The following is a 22,859-nucleotide window of genomic DNA, read 5'->3' on the forward strand; positions in this document are numbered from 1 at the left end:
GAGAAGTATCTATGATATCTTTCTGCTCAAATACTAATGTTTTCTGGAAATTTGTATGGATATTTGTTGGGGATTAAGTAAATTAAATTCAACTACATCACATCCCCTCTCACTTATGGATTCTTACTAATTGAGAAGAACCAGTTATATTGTCAATATTATAATTCAAAGCACTAAGTTTTCTAATAAATACTGATAGGGGAATACCTCTTGATTACAAGGTGAAATTCTATCAGCACCCCCATCACACATTATCCATCCAGACCTGTTCTTCAGAACCCAACTGTGGATCAAGTGCATAGAGTATCATGGACTGGTCAACTTCCAATTGATGACCAGAGAGAGGAAGCCAGAGGGAGGCAGCCTCCTTGCCTGGTTCTGGAAGAGAGCTCTAAGCTGTGGCCCAGTTGGCTTCCCTAACATAACAACAGCAGGAAAGAGAGCAAGCACACACTCATTCATGACTAGTGGTCCTGCCCCAGGACCATACCTTTTTATAATTAATTCTCCTAGATTGTGTACCTGTTTCTTATTCACACAATGGCTCATATGAGTGCCTGGGACCCAGCCTTTACCCCAATCTCATATAAGCCACTCCTGTGGTTGAAAGGGGTAAGTGTGGGGTGTGGGGAATTGAGAGCACATAGTTAGTGTTTTTTCCTCCTGGGGTATGGAACACATATCTTCTCCTCCCTGTGAGTATTTGAAGAGCCAAGTAATAAATATTGTTCAACTATAGTTGTATAAATTGACAGGGAAGGATAGGATCCTGGGAGAGAGAATGGCATTCAAAAGGAGAAAACTTTGAATTGTCACTAGTTTACATATAGCACAAATGTAAATTTAATGTCTACTATGTGCCAGGCACAGCACTAGGCTTTAGAGATACTGCAGTGAAGGATACAGGCAAGGTGTGTCAGAACACCTAGATTGTGGTTTCCATTCTCTGGGTTCCCTTGGGAAAACCATTTCCTCACCTGTGAAATGAAGTTCTCTATTCTCAGCATTGTTTGGGTTCTCTCCTAGTTCCAGCATTCTTACCATATGTTTAGGTCCCTGTGCAACTTCATGAGGGATGTTCCTTTATAAAATTGGCCTGGGAAGAGGAATTCCTCAGAATTCTTCTCTGATCTTTTCTTCCAGTTTTTTGTCAGCCTGTGTGTTAGAATCAAAGCCATAGTTATTATGTAGTACCCAATTATTTGCCAAGAATAAGCCATCAGCAGGTAGTTGTACTGAAATTAGGGATCCCCTCATGGCATACTTGGAAGAGAGATTCAGAAGAGCAGGGGGACAGGATGCTGAGTAAGGAAGGGCAGGAACAGGTGCTGGCGAGGTGAGCAGGGGTGGGCTCAGGAAGATACACACACAGTACAGGCATTTCTACCATGAACTGAAGGCAACAGGAAGAATTTTTAACAGGGAATAATTTGATTAGATTTACACAAGAGAACAATCTCTCTGGCTCCATTGTAGAGAGGAACACTGTTAAAAAAACAGGGAGATTTGCTCAGGGATTCCAGCTCAGCAGTCAGGAAAGACATCACAGTGGCCTGAATTAGGGAAGTGAAGAGCTCTGAAGATAGAGAATAGAGGTTGGAGTCAGAAAAGGTAGGGGAAGTCAAACATGCAAGACTTGGAACATTTAAACATGGAAAGTAAGATAGAAGGCAAGAAAGGGAACTCTCAGGTTTCCAATTGGAGTAACTGAATGGTGTCTGTTCCCTGCAATAGCCCAATTCTGGTTAGGGGCAGAGTCTAGAGAAGGAAATTAAATGCAGTCAGAGAGGAAGAAGGGCAGGAATCTTGGTAGACCATTCACCTCTATTTTGTTGCAAACTACATATTCACATCTAGTTGAACTCAAGACCATATACACTATATAACCTGAGTAAATGAGTGTTATGTGAATTAATTTTATAATGTGAAAATCTAATGTGAATGATAGGGTTGATGCCCACAAACTTCATGCTGGGCTGGATGAAACCACCAGCTCTTGTCCTCTAGGCATATTCCACAAGAAGACCTGGAAGAATGAAAGATGTGAAGGTGAGACTGTAAACAGTCTTGATGGCCCCCAAATCCAGCATCCTGTTCAGTCCTAAAATCTCTCAGAGATTGTCCTATTCCATATAAGCATCTGGTTCCGATTGACTTTAATGGGATTCCCTTACAAACCACAGATTCTAAATTATTCCTTAGTAGGTATAGCATTTATAGGAGACATATTACTTTATTCTGAATACCCTTTGGGCACTATTACACTAAATTCTGACAAGAGCAGAATTCAGAATATGATCATCTAGTATGAGAATGCCACTGTTCACATGCTGATTGCTTGTAAGTCACAGAAAATAGGTATTTGTAAGAATTTTTTTAAATAAAAAAAGATATATAATTTATGCTAAGAAATATCAAACATTATATTCCTATTGTTTTAATTTTATTTTGTTTCGTTTTGGCTTAATCCAAAGGCAAGTCATTTTTGCGGGGAGGAAAGGATACATTTTTTTCCCCAGGTCTGGAGATTAAATGATTTAGTAGGCATCCCACGTTCAACTAACAAAAGGGGGATTTGCATATGAACTTGTTTCTGCAAGAAAACACATTTAACATGTTCATAGTTCATGGGAATTCTCTGTATCAATGGCAGCTCCTTCTGGCCATCTCCTTCTTTTTTCTTCTTCTTCCTCCCTACAGGTCACTGGATTGAAACTATCTCAGGACCTCGATGATCTTGCCATCCTCTACCTGGCCACAGTTCAAGCCATTGCTGTAAGACACTTTAATGTCATTTTTAAGGAAATTTAGGATTATCAATGTACTCGGAGACACAAGCCTCCCAAGATACACCAGATGCTTTTGTGACAGAGTTTCTTAATTAAAGGAGAACTTGCCAAAAAGAGATGCGGGTATTTCTGGAAGGAAAAGTTGATAAAGGTCTTTGCTTGATTTGCTAATAAGCTTACATAGTGAAACTGAAAGGAGTTAAAGTCTTTGAGCATCATGCCCCCTCCCTTCCTTTCCCACCGCCCACTTTGCCTTATCTAAACTTCATCTAATCCTCCCATCACCAAGCACTTTCTTAATACTTAGGTTTGTCCAGGTGCCATGTGTATACAGCAGAGAACAGAACTTTCCAACTACTGAAGGAATATGTCTTCTTTGATGCCACTACATAGGAGTATGGAATCAGCCAACTTGATTAAATAGTCCTTTCAGATTATATACCTCTTAATTGTGTTTTCCTGAAGCCACTCCTTATTGATTTAATAGTTTGGCCACTTCAGTGAAGTTAGTCACACTATTTTTTGCATAGCTACTTGGTCAAAAAGAGATGGTTCTGCCACCTATCAAACTGCAGGAAGTGAACACTACGATGAAAAAGGAAAACCTACATTAGTAAAGACAATTATTTACTACTCTTTTTTTAAGTGATGATGATTATGTAGTATTAATACATAATAGAATTTGGGGGAATTTATTATATACCAGGCTCTATGTCAAATACCACATACCCATTATCTGATTCAACCTTGTAAAAGTAGATATTATAGTCCCCATTTCACAGATTAGAATCTAAAGCCTCAGTGTTGATCAGGGCAACATAGCCAGTGCATGGCAGAGCTGGAAGGGGAAGGCATACAACTAGATACAGGAAGTATTGAGGAACATTTATTTTCTAACTTGTTAACGTTATTATATGAAAAGTCTTTTAGCAAAATGAGTCACTTACATTAAAGTGAATAATTTTGGAAAATCAAAGCTGTGTAATGCTCAGTTTTGTGAGCATACTGCTAAGAGGTAGATGTGAAGGACAAGGTCAAACAGATTGGGCTCAGGGTCCTCACCTCTTAGTGGTAATGACTATGACCTCTTGGGAACTCCAACTCTGTACCAGGCACTGCAGTCTTACTCTGTGACTTAGGACTGTAACCCTATATGTCAATGGTATTGTCCTCATTTTACAGACAAGGGGCAGGCTATTTGCCAGGGTCACACAGCTCATGCATGGTAGCTGGAATTTGAACCTCTCTCCATGTCACTCCCAGGCTCCTGCTCTTTCTACTTTACCACGCTGTAATTTTCTTTGATCTATTTGTAAAATCTACTTGGATAAAATAAACATTCTGGCATTCCCAAGAATAGTTTTGACTTAACACATATTAGAAAACATCATTAATTTGGCCCGGATTTTCTCACAGAGGTCCCTTTCCCAGTAAGAACATTGCAGCAGAAGTTCAAGAATTTGAAAGTGAAGTTAAACATAATGTAGGCTGGAGAGAAAAAATAAAGAGTGTGCCTTAGTGTATTTAAGTGACTGTTTTATTTTGCCCGTTGTCTTAATGATCTTTGTAAATCATGAAAGAAAGGTATTTTAGGACAGATTTCTCCATAAGGTTTTATTATGGACTCAGTTGAATTGGGAGGTGTCTTTTGCAAAAGGATCTGAGTGTGCTGATATTTTAGGCAAAACTGTGCATCTTAATGAAGTAGTCTGACAACAGATATTTTCCCATAATTTCCACCTTGAAAAAATTGGTTTTGTTTCCTTGGTCCTGAATATTGCCTTAGTACCTATTTGTCATTAATAAATTCAATTAATTCCTCTCTGTAGTTAAACCCATGGTTGGTATTTTATAGGAATGGAATGAAGTGAAAGAGAAAAATTAGCTCAAGACTGTGCAAAACTCTCCATGCAATAAAATTCTTGCTCATGCTTCATTGAAAGACCTGTCAACTACCCAGTTCATCCATAGCCTGTTCATCTGTAGTTTTCTTTTCAGAAAAGGCCCTTAAAAAGTACTATTTGCATTTGAAGTCTCTTGATTTGCATTCGGTTCTGTACATTCTCAGTGGAGTAGCCTAATTTTAATTTAAATTTCTCAGTGAAAACATTTTTTCCAGAAAGGTGAGCACAAAATCATTGTGGCACAAAGCCCTTTGGTGGGGCATTCCAGGAGGTAGAGCAGTACACTGTGGAGTCTGGGAGTCTGGGATACCAGAAGGGAATGCCCTGTAAGGAACCACCAGACTGGGAAGTTCCAGTCAACCAGGCCACACAGGGGAGCAAGGCTGTCACAGCCCCTCCAGGGAGTGCCTCTTGTTCAGGTTCTTCCTCTGCTTTTCCCAGGAAATATGATTTGTCTTACTCTTGACTTAGGCCTGTTAATCATGTGGCTCCACCTCCCTGGTTTTAGAAATATCAGTTTCGCACAGTATTCCCATGCAAATTGGGAAGTAGCTATACTTCTTCCCATATAGACATATTGTTCTTAGGGAAATTACATAACTCCTAAGCAGGGTAACAATGCGCAGTATGCGAATTTGTTTTACCATTAGCAATGGCATGAAAGGGCCTAGCAGAGTGCCTAGTATATGGCTAATCACCAGAAAGAGTCCTCATCCATAAACACGTTTACCAGTGCTCCAGCCCAGCTTCCTAGAGCAGCAAGCTTGTAACTTAGATATTACTGTTTTATCAAGTCTCAGACCACACTTTTTATTTCTTTTCACATTGTCATTTTTTATATTCCATAGAATTTTTAACTGAATGAATATGGTATTATTATTACTATTTAACAAACAAGAAATGAGTCTTAGAAAGATTAGATATGAGAAATAAGTGAAATTCCTGAAGGACAGCTCGGTTTTTGTTTTTTGTTTTTTTTAATACTAAATTAAAAACTGCTGCTCTTAGCTGTTAAGGATCCATGCCCCTAGAGCAGTCCAGACTTACCTGGAATCTATGGGCATCAAATGATCCCTGGAGGACCTAAAGGCATCTGTTGACCCCCTGAAGTTATGTTTAGTACTACTTTGTGTGTGACTTTTTTTATCTGGGCAGGTCAGTAGGTTTTATCATGTTCTCAGTGGGGTTCATGACCCCCAAAAAAGCTTAAGAAAGAACATCTGGGGGTAATCAGCCATAGTCAATAAGCAGGATCTGGCCTTATGCAGTACAACGTGTTTTAACTTTCTAAACACACACCATCTGTGGATTATCTTTGGAGGCCCAGGTTTCACCTAATCCATATTTTTAACAGATTCCTGAGTACCTTCAGCAAACCCTGAAGACCTCTGGGCAGGAACTGCTGTGCCCTTTGCTCATGACAGCCCTGTCCCTCTTGATTTGCTTCAAATCAACTGAGGTTTCAAACCAAGTGACCCCAGATCACCCACTGACCTCTCTCCCCCTTAGAGGCACCCCTGCCCAGGGGGAGTCAGCATTCAAGCAGCCTGGTCAAAGGAGGCAGCTGCACTTGCCCTACACCCACCCCTGGGGTCTGAGGTGAGGCTACAGCGTGCTGACTGCCCAAATCTGGGCCTTCTTCTGATCTTCTTAACCTCAAGCTAAACTTCCTCTTCTCTATGTATTGGGTACCAACTGCTCAGTGACACTCACACTCTTATCAAAAGCCATGACAGTGGCTTCTATCTTCTCTCCAGCCAGATTGGCCTTCTTGGTGACTCCCCATCTGGAACCTTGCACTTGGGCCTTTGGATCCTCCATCTTCCTATCTCCCTGACCTGTTCCTCCCTCCTCCTCAGCAATTCACTCCCATGGTCACACCTAGGATTTACCATCTCCCAGGATTGCTCAGACTTGAAACATTTCAAGGACTCTCTAGCCAACAAAAAATCCTCTTTTACATTTCTCTCCTGAGTCACCCTCAAATATCACCATGTGGCTGCTTCCTTAGGGTCACATTCCAGTTCATCTTCTTGTTTTTAATCCTTATTCAAAATACCTTATGAATTTTGAACTTCTAGTTTTTTTTGAATTTTCAAATGAATTATCATCCTCAACTATTTGAATAACCTAGCCAAAACTAAAGAATTGTACATTAAAATTCACTCCCATATTCCTAAGTTGTATAGTAGAAGAGTAGTCCTCTTCTCAAACTGTATTGGTTTTTACCAAATTTAATAAACTGTACAAGACAGGAATAAAGGTAATTCACATCAGGAAGATAGTGGGACAGAAGGTCTGAGATATAAGAACTGAATTGAAAAAGCAGTGAAACCCTGAGCCAGCCAGAGTGTGTGTTTGCCACAGAAGACTGACTGGAAATGGATTCTGGTTCCAGAAGCCTCATTATTAGAAAACTATTACCTGGTTTCAGGTGATAACAAAGGTTTCAGCCTTTGTCAGTGTAAGGTTTACATTCTTGATGAAATTAGAGCCCTCTTTTCTTGGCCCTACTACTGGATCCCTAGGCACATTTTTTTAGGGAAAAAAAAAAAAAAAACCTCTTTAGTTCCCCTTTAGTTAAAGAGGACTGATCCGGGTGCCACCAGCTCTGTTCATTTTGGAGCAACGTTGAAATCACTCCATTCCAGTATGGCATAGAGGCCCAGGCCACAGTAGATTCTCATCAAATGTTTGAGTGAGCTGCATTAATATTAATTGTGCTAACAATGTCAACTGTTTTTGTTAGTGTCATGTAACTACTGATAAAAGTAAATGCTATAGTAATTGAGAGGGTTTTGGAGTCAGGCAGGCCCAGGTTGGAATCCCCCTCTGTGAGCAATTAACTGTGTCCCATAGGCAACACAGGCTCTCTAAGTCTGAGCTTTCTGAGGCGGTGTGTGCAAAGCTATTGGTGCAGTGTCAAGCATGGGGAAAACACTTAGCAAATGTTCCTTATCATTTACTTTTGCTACCATACTAATGGTTTCTTCTGCTTTTCCCTTTAAGTTTGGGACCCGCTTCATTATAGAGGCCATGGAGACAGCAGGGCACTCCATCAGTACTCTTTTCTTGTGTGGGGGCCTGAGCAAGAATCCTCTTTTTGTGCAGATGCATGCAGACATTACTGGTAAGTCTGGGGAGGAAGAAAGAAAGTCATTTTAGGCTTGGCAGCCATTGGACATCACCAAGTGCTGGGCAGGTTGAGAACAGGAGGATATGGGTGACGGGTCAAGTTATTAAGATGACTCTGAAGATTTATGTTCATCATAGGGAAATTGACTATTGAATGAGATGAGAGAGGTCAGTAGGAGCTAGATTTTGATTCCAGCATTTACTCCACAATTTTGAGTACCTCTTATGATTTGGGCATTGTAGGCAATATTGAAGATACAAATATGAAGAAAGACATAATTCTTGCTCTTACAGAGCTCAGAATCTATTGAGGAAGACAAAGAACAAATAGACTCATTAAACAAAATGTTGAAGAACTTCTGAGTGAGTAAATCATAGGATATTTTGAAAACCCAGTGGGAACTTTGCCCAGTTTTGAACCTGTGACAGTGCAGGCCAATGTGATCTAGAAGAAGTGATTAGAAAGATGCTGTGGGAACTGGGACCTGGCCACAAACTGGGAATTTGAATCTAAGGAGCCCACCATCCTTAGATGCCTTCTCAGCTCATCAGAATCCAGAATCATGACACAGATGGAGGGAATCCAGAGTAATGGGCTGAGCCCTTTGTGACAAGGGAAGACAGTGGCAGAGCAATTTCTTAGTAAGTGCCCCTGGGACCCAGGGAAAGGGCCCTACTGACAGGAGATTTGCTGATGGCATTGAGGCAGGCCTGCACTCCCATTTCTCTGGACGCAGTACCCACACCTCTCTTGCTCATTCTCCCCTAGTGTCTCCTGAAGCATCCCTGGGAGGGCCAGGCACTAGAACATGGAGAGGGGAGGGAAATAGGGGAGGGTTGTACCCTTCCCCAGCCTGATATCATCCCACTCTACCATGGCCTTCATCATGACCCTCTCTGGCCCCTGTTGCCTGGGCTACTTTTCTCTGACAGCTGAGCAAGTCAAATCTCTGAGCTCACTCAAATCTCTCACCTCCTCATATCCTGTTTCTCCTCCAGGCCATGCAGATTCCTGCAGAAAAGAGCTTTATCTAATGTGATAGACACTGTTGATCCCTATACACTCTAAGAGGAAGCTCAACAGGCTAATTATCCCCATCTTTGAGATAAATAGACTGAGGCACAAATTAGAAAACATTTGATAAAAATGTATAGTCTAAGAGTAGACCTATCAGGTTGGGAAGTGTAGAATTTACTTCCATTTAACAAGTTCCTACTATGTGCCAGTGTGAATCACCCTATAAACATTTGCTCCTCCCATAACATGGAAATTAGAAAATAGATATTACACACAAACCACTGAAGATGGTAGATTTGAATTAAGTTGACTTTTCCAAAGTCAAACAGCCAGTAAGGGATGGTTCAGGAAGAGTGTAATTTGGTTATGTCTGTACCCACCGTCCCCTCTGCTGCTGACCCAGGTTTCTTGACTTTTCCGGTATAACCATTTGATGATGATCCCTTTACAAAGCTGTTCAAAACCTGTGGAAATGGACCATAGAGAGTGGCTGGAAGACTGAAGCACAAAGAGGAAAGACCAGAAAAGGGGCCCACATTACCTAATTTTCCCTGGGAGAGTAACCATGACCATGTTTTATCTAAAAATCAGCTGATTGGTTCAGTGAAGGTTCAGACTTAAAATTGGTTTATGATCTTCCAATTTCCAGCTTCAAATAGCCAAAAACACATCCACCTGGATGTAGGAAGGAAGATAGAAGTCAGGTTTGAGTTAACATATTGCTCAATGGAATGAGGAAATCAGGGCCCCTGAAAGCAGGCAATCCAGAGTGACCAGGACACTGTCTCGACACTAGTTCCAGCCTTTGTGAAAACGGGTCACCTTCTAAGCATGATACCCTGAGCTGACTCAGAAGCAAGGCCTGCAGCCATTTCACTGAAAGTTCGGCTTTGGAAACTGCTCTTCTCCAGACTGCTGAACGAAAAGGCTGTTAATGGTTGTTTGGATTCAGATTGAAACTGGACCCTTTGTCTCTAACTATGCACCAGTTACAGTTATAGACAAAGGGACCTTTTCTTTGGCCTGAAATTCCTCTGCTTTTGGAAGCCTGTGACTGACAAGTGATGGCAAAGTGCATCTGCCTTTAAATGCTTTGGGTTCTGCTAAACTCATTAATGCATCAGATAAAATAGTTCACATTCCAGGCAAGGCCCCCCTCTTCCTCTCCTTCACCCAGCACTCAAAAAAAGGAACACATTTGCATTTGTCCCTGTAAAAGGCCCTGAGAACACAGTGGCCATACACATCAGCCTGTGGATAGGTAGTGCATTTGGTGCTTTTAAACATTGTGATTGCTCTAATTTTCCTACCAAGAAAGATTTAGAGAGGACATGGTACATGATGCTCAGAAATACATGTGAAAAATCACAGTAGAATTTGCAAGATTCTTTGGAGATGGTTCAGAGTGGTGGAAAGAACAACAAGCCAGGACTGTGACTCAGGACCAGTTATTTTACCTCTGTGAGCCTCAGTTCCCTCTTGTGGAAGACAGAAATGTTATCATCTCTCTCATGTAGATCGTGCTGAGGGATAGATATGTCAATGCTTGGGAGTTGGTTAACAATGAACTCTGTGCCTCATTCCCAGTAGAATCCGTATCTATGACATCACTTCTCCCCTCCAGACAGCCTCACACCAAAAGGAAGAAGGGATGGTAGAGAAAAAGCAATTTAATATTTTTTTTTTTAGCAAAATCTTTCCTGTGTTAGGAACAGCATGCTCTATGGGGCTTTGCCAGCTTGGGAAATGCCAACACTGGGAAGAATCTCTTGGTGCCCCGGCCACTTAGTTAACTGTGGTTTCAAGAAATACTTGGTGTGTACTAAGTAATTGTAGGTTTTCCCCCAGTGACTTGGGACTAAATGTTCCTTCTTCTAAACTTTGTTTTTAGTACTGACAGTATCCATTGGGGGTTTTCCTCTTCCTGTCTTACTCATTCTTTTAATCATTTGTTCATTCATTTATTCACTGCAATGCATTCTCTGAGCACACCAGCCTGTCAAGTGCTGTGCTTTACAACATGGGGATGCAAAAAGAGAATGATGCCCTACGGAGGGTTTTGTTATAAAACAGAAAAGGTGCTCATCATGGTCCTGTGACCAATGTGCAAAAGAGTAGAGTGGGAACCCAGAGGACAGAGTTGTCAGGGTCATTCAGGTCCAGGCAGAGAACAGATGCACACTCAAGTCGGGTTAACTGGAGAAAAGCTGAATAAGGGATCAATTTACAGAGGTGTGAGCAGAGGTTAGGGAGACCTGGACCATCAAGAAGTCCCCTGGGGCAGCCAGCAGTGTTTCTACCCCTAAGCTTTCAGGGTTAGAGAGTTCCAGGGAGCTAGTGGTATCTAGAAACTGAGGGTCATATGAAGAAGGTGGCCCAGCAGAAGTCTAGTCAAGGGTGTTGCCAGAGGACAAGGCCCATCTTTCAGGGCTCAAAGCAAGTGGGGAGATATGTGGAGGAGGTAGGATTGGTCTGAGAGACAGATGGAAGCAATCGGTTGTTTTACCCAGGGTAGAAGGATGAGGAGAAATATCACAGACAGGGAAACTTCAAGAATCATTACAGCTAATGTTAATTTAGTGCTTTCTCCAAGCCAAGCACTAGGTGCCTTACTTTCAACAGCACTTTTAATTCTCACAGCAACCCTAAGCTGGAATTTGAATCCCATTTTGAAACACACAAACACACACACACACACACACACACACACACAAAGAGAAGTAAGGATCACACAACGAAGTTGGTGAAGAAGCCAAAGTTCAAACCCTGACAGTCTGGCCCTGCAGCACTTTGGGCTGCAACCTGAGAGCTAATAGGGGATTCATTAGATTCACTCTGGTCTCTGGTTTCCAAGGGGAGGGATTTGGGAGTAGTTTCTCCCTACCCAGACATAGGGAAATTTTGGCAGGGAAAAGAGGGGCTGGGAGACAAATGGTGTTTGCGGGTGCAAGCTTCTAAAAAGTCCCAGGTCAAGGGAAAAGTCTGAATGGCAGGCTCATATTATACCCCCATCATTCCTGGGATTCTGCAAAGTTCTACAGTGCCCTCTCCTGATTGGGCCATTATCACCCTTCATTGTGGCCTGGTGTTCATCCTTTCCTTCTAGATGGCTGACAGCAACCTGCTCTGCCCTTCCCACTATTGCACTTTGCAGTCCAGGTGAAGTACAGGTAGAGTCTTTGCTCCCCATCCACCTAATTCTGACAGTGCCAGCCACTATTTCTGCAGAGTTTACCATGGGCCAGGAATTGTGCTGTGCCCCATGTGTATGCCCTGTTGTTTACCCTCAGAGTGCACCTGTGTGCTAAGTCTTATCCCTATTTCACATGGGGAAACCAAGACTGCAGAGTTTAAGGAGCTTGCAGAAGGACTCGGTGGAATCAGGAAACAAACCCAGGTCTGAGCTTTTCCCAGAGCCCACTCACCTGAGCTTACAGCAGACTGGTATTTCCAGGTCTTCTGGGAATTCTGCTCCCTGGTCCCTTTATGTGGTGGCTGGGCAGCTGACCCAGCCCTGGAGAAAGGCAGTGAATTAGGAATGATGTGACAAAGAGGAGTGTATAGCAGAGAAGTCTTCCCTGATAAGAGACGGTCTTTAGAAAAATAGCTCTCACGTGCTGAGTAGAGGAAGATTTCATTCCAGAACTTACCTCTGTGGCATTTGCTGCCATCTCCCGATAAGCAAATATATATGGTAGGTACTGTTTTAATGTCTTATTTTTAAGCCCTATGATATGGGTAGAATCTGAAACCCACTTTGGAAACTGAGGTAGAAAAAAGTTAGACAACTTGCTTAGGGTCACACAGTGAAGTAAGTAAAGAAGCTGACAATTTAGAATCCTGAATTATTTGTATTAGTCTTGACCCCCTGTTGAACCCTCTGGGAGTTGGTATGTGGAGGCTTCTTCCTGCCTGATGGTCCCTTACTCACCCTTCAAATGCCTGTGTAAGCCCCATGTCCACAATGATCACCACTACCCCAGAAATTCTTACTCTTGTAATTTAATCACTCTCCATGTAGGAGATACTGTCTAAACACCAGGAATATAGCTGTAGACCAGACAAAGCCCCTGCCGGCAGAAAGCCCGAATTCTGGCATAGGGAACAAGACACTAGACAACATAATACAATATAGGCTGGAAGATGAGGAGGAAAGAGGGAGGAGGTGAAGTGAGGGTACATTGTCATTTTGAATCCCATGCCCCAGGCTCAGTGGGAAGGTTATGTTTACATGAAGAAGGGGAGAAGGTGGTTACCATGTGGGCATCTGGAAGGACCTAGAAGCATATTCAGGAAACAGCCAGGAGGCCAGAGTCATATGGCTGGGAGGAAAGGAGAAGATCAAAGTGACAAAGTGAACCTAGACCCTGGAGGAAAGGCTTTTTCAGACAATGTCAGTGCACTGAGAAAGGGAAGAAGCCACTGGAGAGCAGAATCCCACCCTCTCTTGCTACTTCCCTTCTCTTAGTACATCTCAGTCAGAGAACCAGCCCCCTGCATGACCTGCTTCTCTTTCTCATCCATCTCCCCTCTGAGATCTGAACAACAGACACTGTCTGATTCATCTCAAGCTTCCCTGGGCCCAACAAAGCAGTAACATACATTTGTTGAGCTGAACTTGAACCAAATGTCAGGTAGCAGCTGGAATACCTGGGCTGTGAGGTCTCCAGAGCTGATACATATGGTGTGGGATCTCCTGAGGCTCTGGGCTATTGTACCAGCAGGCACAGCCAGTGAAACCCTTTAGAACTGGGTAATTCTGGGGAACAGGGGCTGGGGGTCCTGGGAGGGCTGCTACTGGGGTTGCCTGCTGGCTCTCCACACTACCCCCACCCTGCTCCCTAACCAAGGTGTGGCCTTGTTCCGCACAGGCATGTCTGTGGTCCTGTCGCAAGAGGTGGAGTCTGTTCTTGTGGGAGCTGCTATTCTGGGTGCTTGTGCCTCGGGGGATTTCACTTCTGTGCAGGTATGTGAGGACCTGGGGGCGGGCCTTGATCCCTCCTCTGTCTGAGGCCGATCTTCCTCTTGACAGCAGCTCTCATCTTGCAAAACACACACAGGATATAATTAAGAAATGATAGGTTGCAGCCAGGGAAATCACAAATGCTTCCAGCTTCAGACATATTTATTGCAGCTTTCATTTGACTTGGCTTCTGTTGGTGTTGGTTCTGTTTTTCTGTTGGTTTTCTTTTTTCTCCTTTAAAATGGCTCTTAAATTAAGTTTTTAAACTTCCCCTTTGATAATTTTTCTTTGCACAATGGAAACAGGTAAGACTCAAATGGTTTTTTGTGCATACTTCAAATTTTGGTTTTTTTTATTTCAATCTTGTCACTTTCCAAATAGATACGAGGCCTCTGTCAATAAGAAACACAGGGGAAAAAATGTTAGAAAAGAATTAAAAAGGGAAATAAGGAACAAAAATATAGGAAGAAAGAAACAATTTGGTGGCTGTGATTGAGTACATAATTTGGCTTTGAGCTTCCTGGCAGCCAAGACAAAAAAAAAAAAAATAAAGAACGCATGATTAGTTGCGTAATTCTTATTTTCAGAAGGAGGAAACATACTAATTTCTCAGAAGACACATAGTTTTTTCTGCCACCAAATTGCATAAGACGTTGCACGTATGGGGCTTTGTGGATAGAGTCCAAGTCTAACTAAAATAGTAGAAAATGGGTGAAAACTGAGGATACTGGAGAGGCTAAGAGCAAAGGCTCTGTGGTTGGACCTGGGCTCGGATCCTAGCTGGATAGTGTCCTAGCTCTTGTGACCAAACCACTTTGCAGCACACACCTGCACTTCTTTATATACTTTAGACTTCATGACAGTAGCTTGTTGTGAGTTCATTCTATGGGTCACATGCTTCCATTAGTCTCCACGTAGCTCTATTATCCCCATTTTATACTTGAGGAGCCAAAGGTATAAAGACATGGCTTAGCTTCACATGAAGCAGCCAGGAAAGGCTGGAATGGAGAAGTCTGGCTCCCAGGTCTCAGTGGAGAGTTCAAGAGATATTTGTTTAGCAGTTAATATGAGAACTTAATGACTTCCCCACAGTCTCAGGGTTAAGGCCAAAAGCCAGGTTTTCCACTAGTAGCCGAGTAATTAGAATTTCGTTTACTGTGACCCTCTTCTGTGCCTGACTATAACCTCCTGACACCTGTAATGTCCTTCGTGGGCCATAAAGACTGATCAACAGATCCAGGAAGCTTACAAAACTTAAGGGCAGACTGTTAGATACAAAAGCCTCTTTCTACAATCCATGCTTTTTGTAATACATTTTGGGAAAGGTGGTATGCTACACACTGTTCTAGCCTCTGGAATTGATGACTCCAAAATCTCTCTCTAAGGAACAGACTGCATTTAAGAATACCTAATAGACTTTAACCAAAGCCATTAAAGAAAATGGGTACAATTGAATTTCCAATGTTTTCTGGTTTCACTAATTCTCTCTCAAAAAACATCACATGGAAATTTTATTTACTGTTGAAATATTAATGGATTGTCAATTGTTATTATTATAATGTATAAACTTTAGAAGCTGTCTCACAACTAGAGGTCTTGTTCTTCTTGGGATAAATTATAATAGTTAAATCAAAATAATAGTGATGTTTATTAAGGCACTTCATAACCCCCAAAGTGATAGTATTTAGAGAGGAGATTTTGAAAGAGAATTAAATGAGATCATGAGGGCAGAGCCCTGATTCCAAGGGTTAGTGGCCTTATGCAAAAAGATATCAGAAAGTTTGCTCTTACTCCCTCAGAATTTGACTGTGTAAACCAAAAGAGCACCCTCACCAGAGCCCAATAATGTTGGCACACTGATTTCAGACTTTGAACCTCTGAAACTGTGAGAAAATAAATTTCTGTCATTTAAACAACAATTCTTGATATTTTGTCTACTAATATCTCAACATTAATATTTCTAAGACACCTCTTGACAATCTCCATGCCTGAGACAGATCATTCTATCCTTGTATTATAGATAAGAAAACTAAGGTGCAAGAACATTCTAATTATTTACTCAAGGCCACACAGTTAGTAAGGGTGGAAGCATCATTGAAATGGAAGTCTCTGTGTATCTATACCCTATGTTAATCCTCATTCTTTTTCTAAACTGTTTGATTTTTTTCCTTCTTTCTTTAAAATATTTTCTTGGCTTTTTTAAAAAAATATATTTTTAGTTGTAGATGGACATAATACCTTTATTTATTTATTTATTTATTTTTACATGGTGCTGATGAGGATTGAACCCCGTGCCTCACACATGCTAGGGCTACAGACAGAACCAGGGCTTCCAGCTCCAAGAGTTCCATGATATCCTCCTTTAATTAGAAACTGAGCTCAGTTCTGCACTGGCATCTTTGCTACAAGAGATTTGCTGTTAATCTTTGGAACAGAATCTAAGATACGGTATATTTGGACTGGTGACTTGAGTAGCAGCTGCAGGGTTCAAAGCATCTTAAAGACAAGCTCATGTCTCCTACTCAAGCCAAGGAAGTAGGTGCCTGTTCTGATTATTTTCAGGTTATCCTGTAACTCAGCAAAGGGAGCCCCTGAATGAGAAAGGTCCAAGTTGTATCTGTCATCATTTACCTGCCTCAATCCCTACAGTCTTGACTCAGTGCTTTCTTATACATCCTCAAACAGTATCACCTGTCCTCTCCAGGTACTTGTTTTGTTTGTTTGCTTTTAAATATCTAAATAAGAAAAATTGCCACCACTAGGACCGTTAAGCTGAGGAGGCTCGAAAGTTCTGCTGCCCTCACAGGTGTAATCAACATCATTAGAATGATTATGTTTAGAACTGCTTTAGAGAAGTAAGTGTATGTATTTGGCTTCATTCACCCTTCTCAAAGAGAAGCCAACCTGTGAGCTCAGGCCTGGGGAACCAGCTCAAGATTCTGGCATGGTGAGGTAAAACAGAATTGCTTCTTCCCCAGGATTCAACCAGATCTTCAACAATCTTTTCTTTGAACTTCAAAGATGCTAGCCAGGTCTTCAGAGGACCTGCCATTCCTGACTTCAGAGAAACCAAATAATTCCTTTCAGGAACTCAACTATTACAGCAGAACTCAACTATTGTCTTGTCTGAGGTCACATGTCTAGTGGTTGAATGGAGGATTTCACTTTTTATCTAGATGGGCTGACATTGGCAATCTAAACCTGTCATATCCATTAGATGAAGGGAAGGCTAGAAGAGTTCAGAGGACACTGACTGCAGACCTACCAAAGGGGAAGGAGGTTTTCCCAATTTATTAGGCCCATGAATGGAAGACTTCAGCCAGGGGCAGAGCCCTGTGTCTTCCTTTGGTGACACCAGTGTATCAGAATGGAACCACTGTGGTAGATTTTATTAAAGCTACTGCAAACTTGTATATATGTCAAGTCCAAGGAAATCCTGAGGTTGAGGGTTTGGGACAGTGGATGGAATTTTGTGGTGAGGTGTTAGTGGGAAAGATTGGTCAAGTATAAGATCCACTGCTCTTACCAACTTGGAAACATGTTGACAATTACTAGCCTTCACCTCTTGTTCTTTTTTCCACTAATATTTTCATTTTCTGGGTCTTCCTCTCTCCCCCCTGCCCTTTACTTCCCTCCTTTCCTTTTAAACATCTAATATCTTCTTACGATGACCTTTTCAAATAAGAGCCTCATGGAGGGCACTGACATAGCCATCCATCTGCACTGAGGAATAGAAGGACCAGCCATATCCTAGAGACATGTCCTGCGGGAAGCAAGTTGTCCTGTAAGTAGCTGTCAAAACTGCCTCCAAAGAGTGTAAGGATATGTCAGAGTCAGCTTCCTACTGTGGAATCAGGTCACAGCTAGGCTGTTCCCATGGTGAGAGTTCAGGGGACAGAGGTAGCATGGATGAGAGTCTTTTCCCCCTCCTTTTATTCATGGGACTGTGAATCCATATAGTCTTGACCTCTGTGATCTTTCCATATGATCACACCCCCATTCCTGTGTCAGTGCACTAAAAACAATATCTCTGATTTTGACTATTCTGGAAAACACAATTCTGGATATGATTGGTTTCGATTGCCAATGTCAGCCCATCTAGATAAAAAGTGAAATCCTCCATTCAACCACTAGACACTATTCTGAAAAGCCATAGTACTTCTGTAGACTCCCAAGTCCTGGAAACCAGTAAATTGGAAAAAATATAAGTTTATAAAAATGTTTATGTTTTCTAAGCAGGGAAAATAGAATGATTTTCTAATAAATGAAAGAAAAAAAAAAGTTGTTTTCCAAAAGTCATGAGAGAAAACCCAATCAAATGACAAAGAGGCAGAAATGTGAAATGGTTTTCCACAGTTCTGCTGTCTTCATGCCCCCTGCAGATGTCATTAGCATTCTGTAATTTCTTAAGAGGCAAGTTTTTTCCAAGATTATTTATACAAAACAACCTTTAACTCCAACAGTACTATTTATCTTGAACCACCATCTTCCTCTCCTACCTCCACTCCTCCAAAAAAAGCAGTGGAGGAATCATCCCAAGCAGCAAAAATCAACACAAGGAGACAATGACAAGAGACCAAACGAACTCAGCAATCATTGTAAGGGGAGTACGGTATAAAGAAATAAGCTCAGGGCTGGGATTGTGGCTCAGCAGTAGAGTGCTCACCTAGCATGGGCGGGACCGGATTCGATTCTCAGCACCATATAAAAATAAAGGCATTGTGTTGTGTCCATCTACAAAAAAAGATTCTCTCTCTCTCTCTCTTAAAGAAAGAAAGGAAGGAAGGAAGGAAGGAAGAAAGAAAGAAAGAAACTAACTCAATTATTCAAAACGCTTGCTTTCTCCCACCCGCTGTAAGCTGCCACCCCATAAACCACTGACTCCATTCGCTCCCACCATCAACTTTCCCTGTCACGTTCCAGACAGACTCCTGTGTCTCCCAGACCAATACTTGTAAGTGGCCAGTGGAGAGCCGTGATTACTCACCCTTTCCGTAATGTGTGCCCACAAGATAAACTATCCACGCTGACCGCAGTGGTCTGCCCTTGAGGCCAGTCCTTGCAAACATCCTCAGTGCTCCCTTGAAGCCTCTCCTGTCCTGTCTCCTGAAATTTACTTCATTTGGAGCCTGTCACATTCATCACCTAAGAGCTTCAGAGCCTGTGATTTTGCATATAATATCTCCCATTTTATTTTGTGAAAGTCAACTTGCTATGACTTTTTAGTTCAATTTGATTTTTGATTACTTTAAATACCTGTTTTGTAGTTTGCAGTGTAAAGCTGATTATCATGACTTCAATTTCTGGAGGTTTGGACAGACCGAAGTATATTAGGTATTTGTTGAATGTGATGTTGGTCCTAACATTCATTATATATGTATGAAACCACCCCCATTCTTGGTGCATTTAATTGAAGTTTGCTTATTTCTTTTTTCTTCTTCTTTTGAAATACAACTAATAATTTATGTTAATTGGCAAAAATAATAAAATTCAGTTACTATGAAGGAAAATATGAAAACAATGATTTTATTATCCTAAAATTACCTATTTTGGGTTATTTTAATAATATAAACTAATATTCTGGTTTCAATTCTTTTTGTCTTTTTATACATAATCATTTTATATTTTTTTAAATTGCAAAAATATGTTCATACAATGTGTACTATTTTATAGCTTTTTCCCCACCCCAAAACATAATAAACCTCTTTATTTATAATTTTTGTAGGCTATGTAACTTTCTACCCCATAAAACATAACATGCTTTATTTCAAGTGTCCCCAAGTCTTAAATAGTTAAGTTGTCTTCATTATTTTAAATAATGCTGCAGCTTAAATCTCTATAGCTAAATTTTTGCACACAGTCTAAATTATTTCCATAAACTATAATTTATGGAGGTATATAATTGTTTAGTCAAAAAGTTTACCCGAATTTTAGGATTTTTATACATAGTAACAGTTTGTCCTCCTGCCAATAGTAGATGAAAATTCAAGATTCATATTTCTTGTGTACAAGGAGACTCTTGCTGTAAATTTTAATTCCATTTAGATTTCATCCCCAGGCCTCTTATAATCCTATTCATTTCACATATGGTCCTGATATCAACTTTTTCTAGTAGCCTTTTGCCCTTTACTGCATAAGCATGTGTTTCTGGAGACATGAGATGCTGGTTTCTAATTAAATAGATTCAAATTTCTGATTGAATTTTCTGAGTACATATCCTGTCCCATATGTCAATTTCCCATACAAAGTCAACAAAAAAACTTTGGAACAGTAATTAATAGTTTAAATAAGAATTAAATTAAGAATGTGATGTTGGTCCTGACATTCATTACACTTATTGCCATAGCTGGTTAACAGTACAGTCTCATCTTCTTAAGGATTCCATCCCCCTTCTAAAAAAAAAAAAAAGTCAGGTTTTGATTTATTATAAATCTCTTGGTTCCAATTCCATTTTCAGAATAGCACCATAGATATAAACGTCAAAACATTATCTCAAAATTAGAATTCTACTTTTAGGAGATTATTTGAATATAAGATATATAACATTTGATCTTCCTGTTCCTTATAGGATTAGCCAAGAGCAGGGTCTAGTACTTTCCATCTATTGTTATTCATAGAATTACAGAAGCAGCCTAGTAGGTGTTAACAGTGTCCATTGTGCAGATGATGACCCTTGAGCACAGAGAAAAAAATTGTGTCAACTTGATTAACACAAAGTCCATCGAGCCATGTCATAGTAAATATATGTCCATTGTTTGGAAATGGCATAGAGGCCATTGGGTGATGCCCAATGTAGAAACAAAAATAAGAAGGGTACCCTCTTTGGTTTGACGTTTTCTCATTCAGTTGCCTAGAAAAGATTTTGCATCAGTCTTACCAGTATGTTTCACTTTATTTGCTTTTAATCATAATCTGCCTGCTTATATTTTTAAATGGTAGAAATTAAAAAAAAAAACTATTGAAGAACTTTACTTAAAAGATACTTTTTATACTATTGCTATAAAATTAGAATAACTCATAAATAGCAAGTCCATGCTTTATGAGATTAATATTCATAATTAGTATCATATTATATTAATATTCATTGTTAATATTCAGTAAATTAGATGACAAATCCAAAATCAGGAAAGACAAGGCCTGTTGTTAAATCAAGAACATTCTATAATTGGGAAAATAGCTCCAAAGAATGACACCCTCACATACATATATACGCATACATCCCACACACTACCACCACTAGGAAAAAATTTGATTCAGAGTCATGGAGAGTACAGAGTCTCATTCAAGTTTATGAAAGAATACTGGTGGCAGCATTGAGGCAATGACTAAGAAGTATGTAGAGGGAAAAAGTTTATTACAATTGCTTGCTGGAGGTATGTGATACTCTGCAATGAAACATAAGTAGTACCATTGATTCAGGACCATGAATGGTATGTCTTTCATCAGATGTATTTCAAAGAGATATGGACATTTAAAATTTTGGTTTCATGTTAAAAGTTGTTAAAGGAACTTTCCTACACCATTATCATGATTTTACGAGTGAGGAAATGGCAAGAGAGGCTAAGTGACTTTGGCTAGAAAATAATGGAGCCAGATCCCAAGTTCTAGCATACGATTCCAAAAACTATAGGTTTTTCACACAGCCACAAGTAGAAATGGACTTTCTGAGACTAAATGTCATTACATTTAAAAAATAGTTTTGAAAATAGAAAATGAGAATTTATATATATTAAAATGTTCACTGTATTCATCAAGATCCCCACAAGTAAACAGAGGGAATGTTTAATAGAATTTACAAGAGACACTATTGTAGGTAGAGCACTAGAGAAATCACATGGGAGCATTATGTTAAGTGAAATGAGCCAGACTCAGAAAGTAAAGGGTCATATATTTTCTCTCATATGTGGAAGCTAGAGAGGAAAAAAAAAGGATCTTATGAACATAGAATGGAGATCAGTATAGTAGGAGATGGGGATAAAGGGGAGGAAGGAGGGAAGAGAAAGGGGGATTACAGAAATTTTGTGGGAGAATGCAGTACTCTAGGGTTGGTACCAGCTAAGCTTGAAGAGGTGAAGGGAAAGTTGCTGGACTTCTAAACAAAGAACTGTGTGGAGCCTGCCCTGACCTCTAGGTTGAGACACTCAGGACCATCTGTGGACACAATCCCAGGCTATGAATGATTTGTTCAAACTTGTGATAAGATGAGGAACTCGCATCAGAACATAACTCAGTTATGTCTCCCAATGTACTGTGTAGTTCGGCTGATATTTTATTCACCACAAGATGTTCTCAATGAAGGAATCAGTGTGTTGGTTTACATTCTGAGGCAGGTTTCTATGTCATTACAGATGACTCCTTTGTAGGGCACTGAACCGAGTTCTGGCTCTGCAGATAATGAAAAGCACGCTAGAGGTCCCCCCAAAGAACTCCCTTGTGCCTGCTCTCCCTTCCTGCCTTACCATCTGCTAAAGAAAAGAAAACTAATATTTTTATGTACCTACTCTAAGCTGGGCACCATGCTAGGGTACTTTAGATGATGTTTGATTCTTGCATGGTAAGTTATTCACCTTTACAGACAGGAATTGAACCCAGAAAGTATAAGTAATGTGCTCATGACAGCTAACAAGTGGCAGAACTAAAAATCAAATCCAGACCTGCCTCCAAAATCCTTGCTATTCACAATAGCTAGGCTGCCCTGGAACCATGTTTAAATTATCTGACAGTAACACCCAGGAAACAAAGTGGGATTGTGGGGCTGGGGAGTTGCTTTGTTTGGAGGCCCATGGCTGTATTAGACAACTAAGTCACAGTTCCTGAAATAGACACACCCCAACTCCCCCCAAATCAGATAGCACCATTTATGGGCACCACATTTCTCTGCTTTACAAGGCCTTTCCCAGCCCAGCCAGTTGGGTCAGAGGTAAAGTCAGTTTTTTCTAAGTAGCTCATGTCTTTTTCCATCTCTTTATAAGCCTGGGAGGTCGGGAAGAAGATGGGGAGAAAGAATTCATGAGAGGGATGATTTCCTTAGAAATGTTATTAATTGGCTG

General features: G+C 40.7%; 1 protein-coding gene across 16 annotated transcripts in view; it reads left to right on the plus strand.

Moving 5' to 3' along the window:
* Positions 1–22,859, plus strand: part of Fggy (FGGY carbohydrate kinase domain containing) — a 409,490-nt gene that overhangs the window by 304,102 nt on the left and 82,529 nt on the right. For all 16 annotated transcript variants that reach the window (XR_011708838.1, XR_011708841.1, XR_011708845.1 and 13 more), the window contains 3 exons: positions 2,701–2,775; positions 7,703–7,823; positions 13,718–13,812. Coding sequence is in view for 2 of the 16 variants with exons in the window: in XM_027945053.2 (XP_027800854.2) it covers positions 2,701–2,775; positions 7,703–7,823; positions 13,718–13,812 (291 nt within the window). In the remaining 14 variants the exon portion in view is untranslated. The remainder of the gene's footprint in view (positions 1–2,700; positions 2,776–7,702; positions 7,824–13,717; positions 13,813–22,859) is intronic.

This window comes from Marmota flaviventris, chromosome 10, assembly GCF_047511675.1.
Source record: "Marmota flaviventris isolate mMarFla1 chromosome 10, mMarFla1.hap1, whole genome shotgun sequence".
In the NCBI taxonomy this organism is placed as follows: Eukaryota; Metazoa; Chordata; class Mammalia; order Rodentia; family Sciuridae; genus Marmota; species Marmota flaviventris.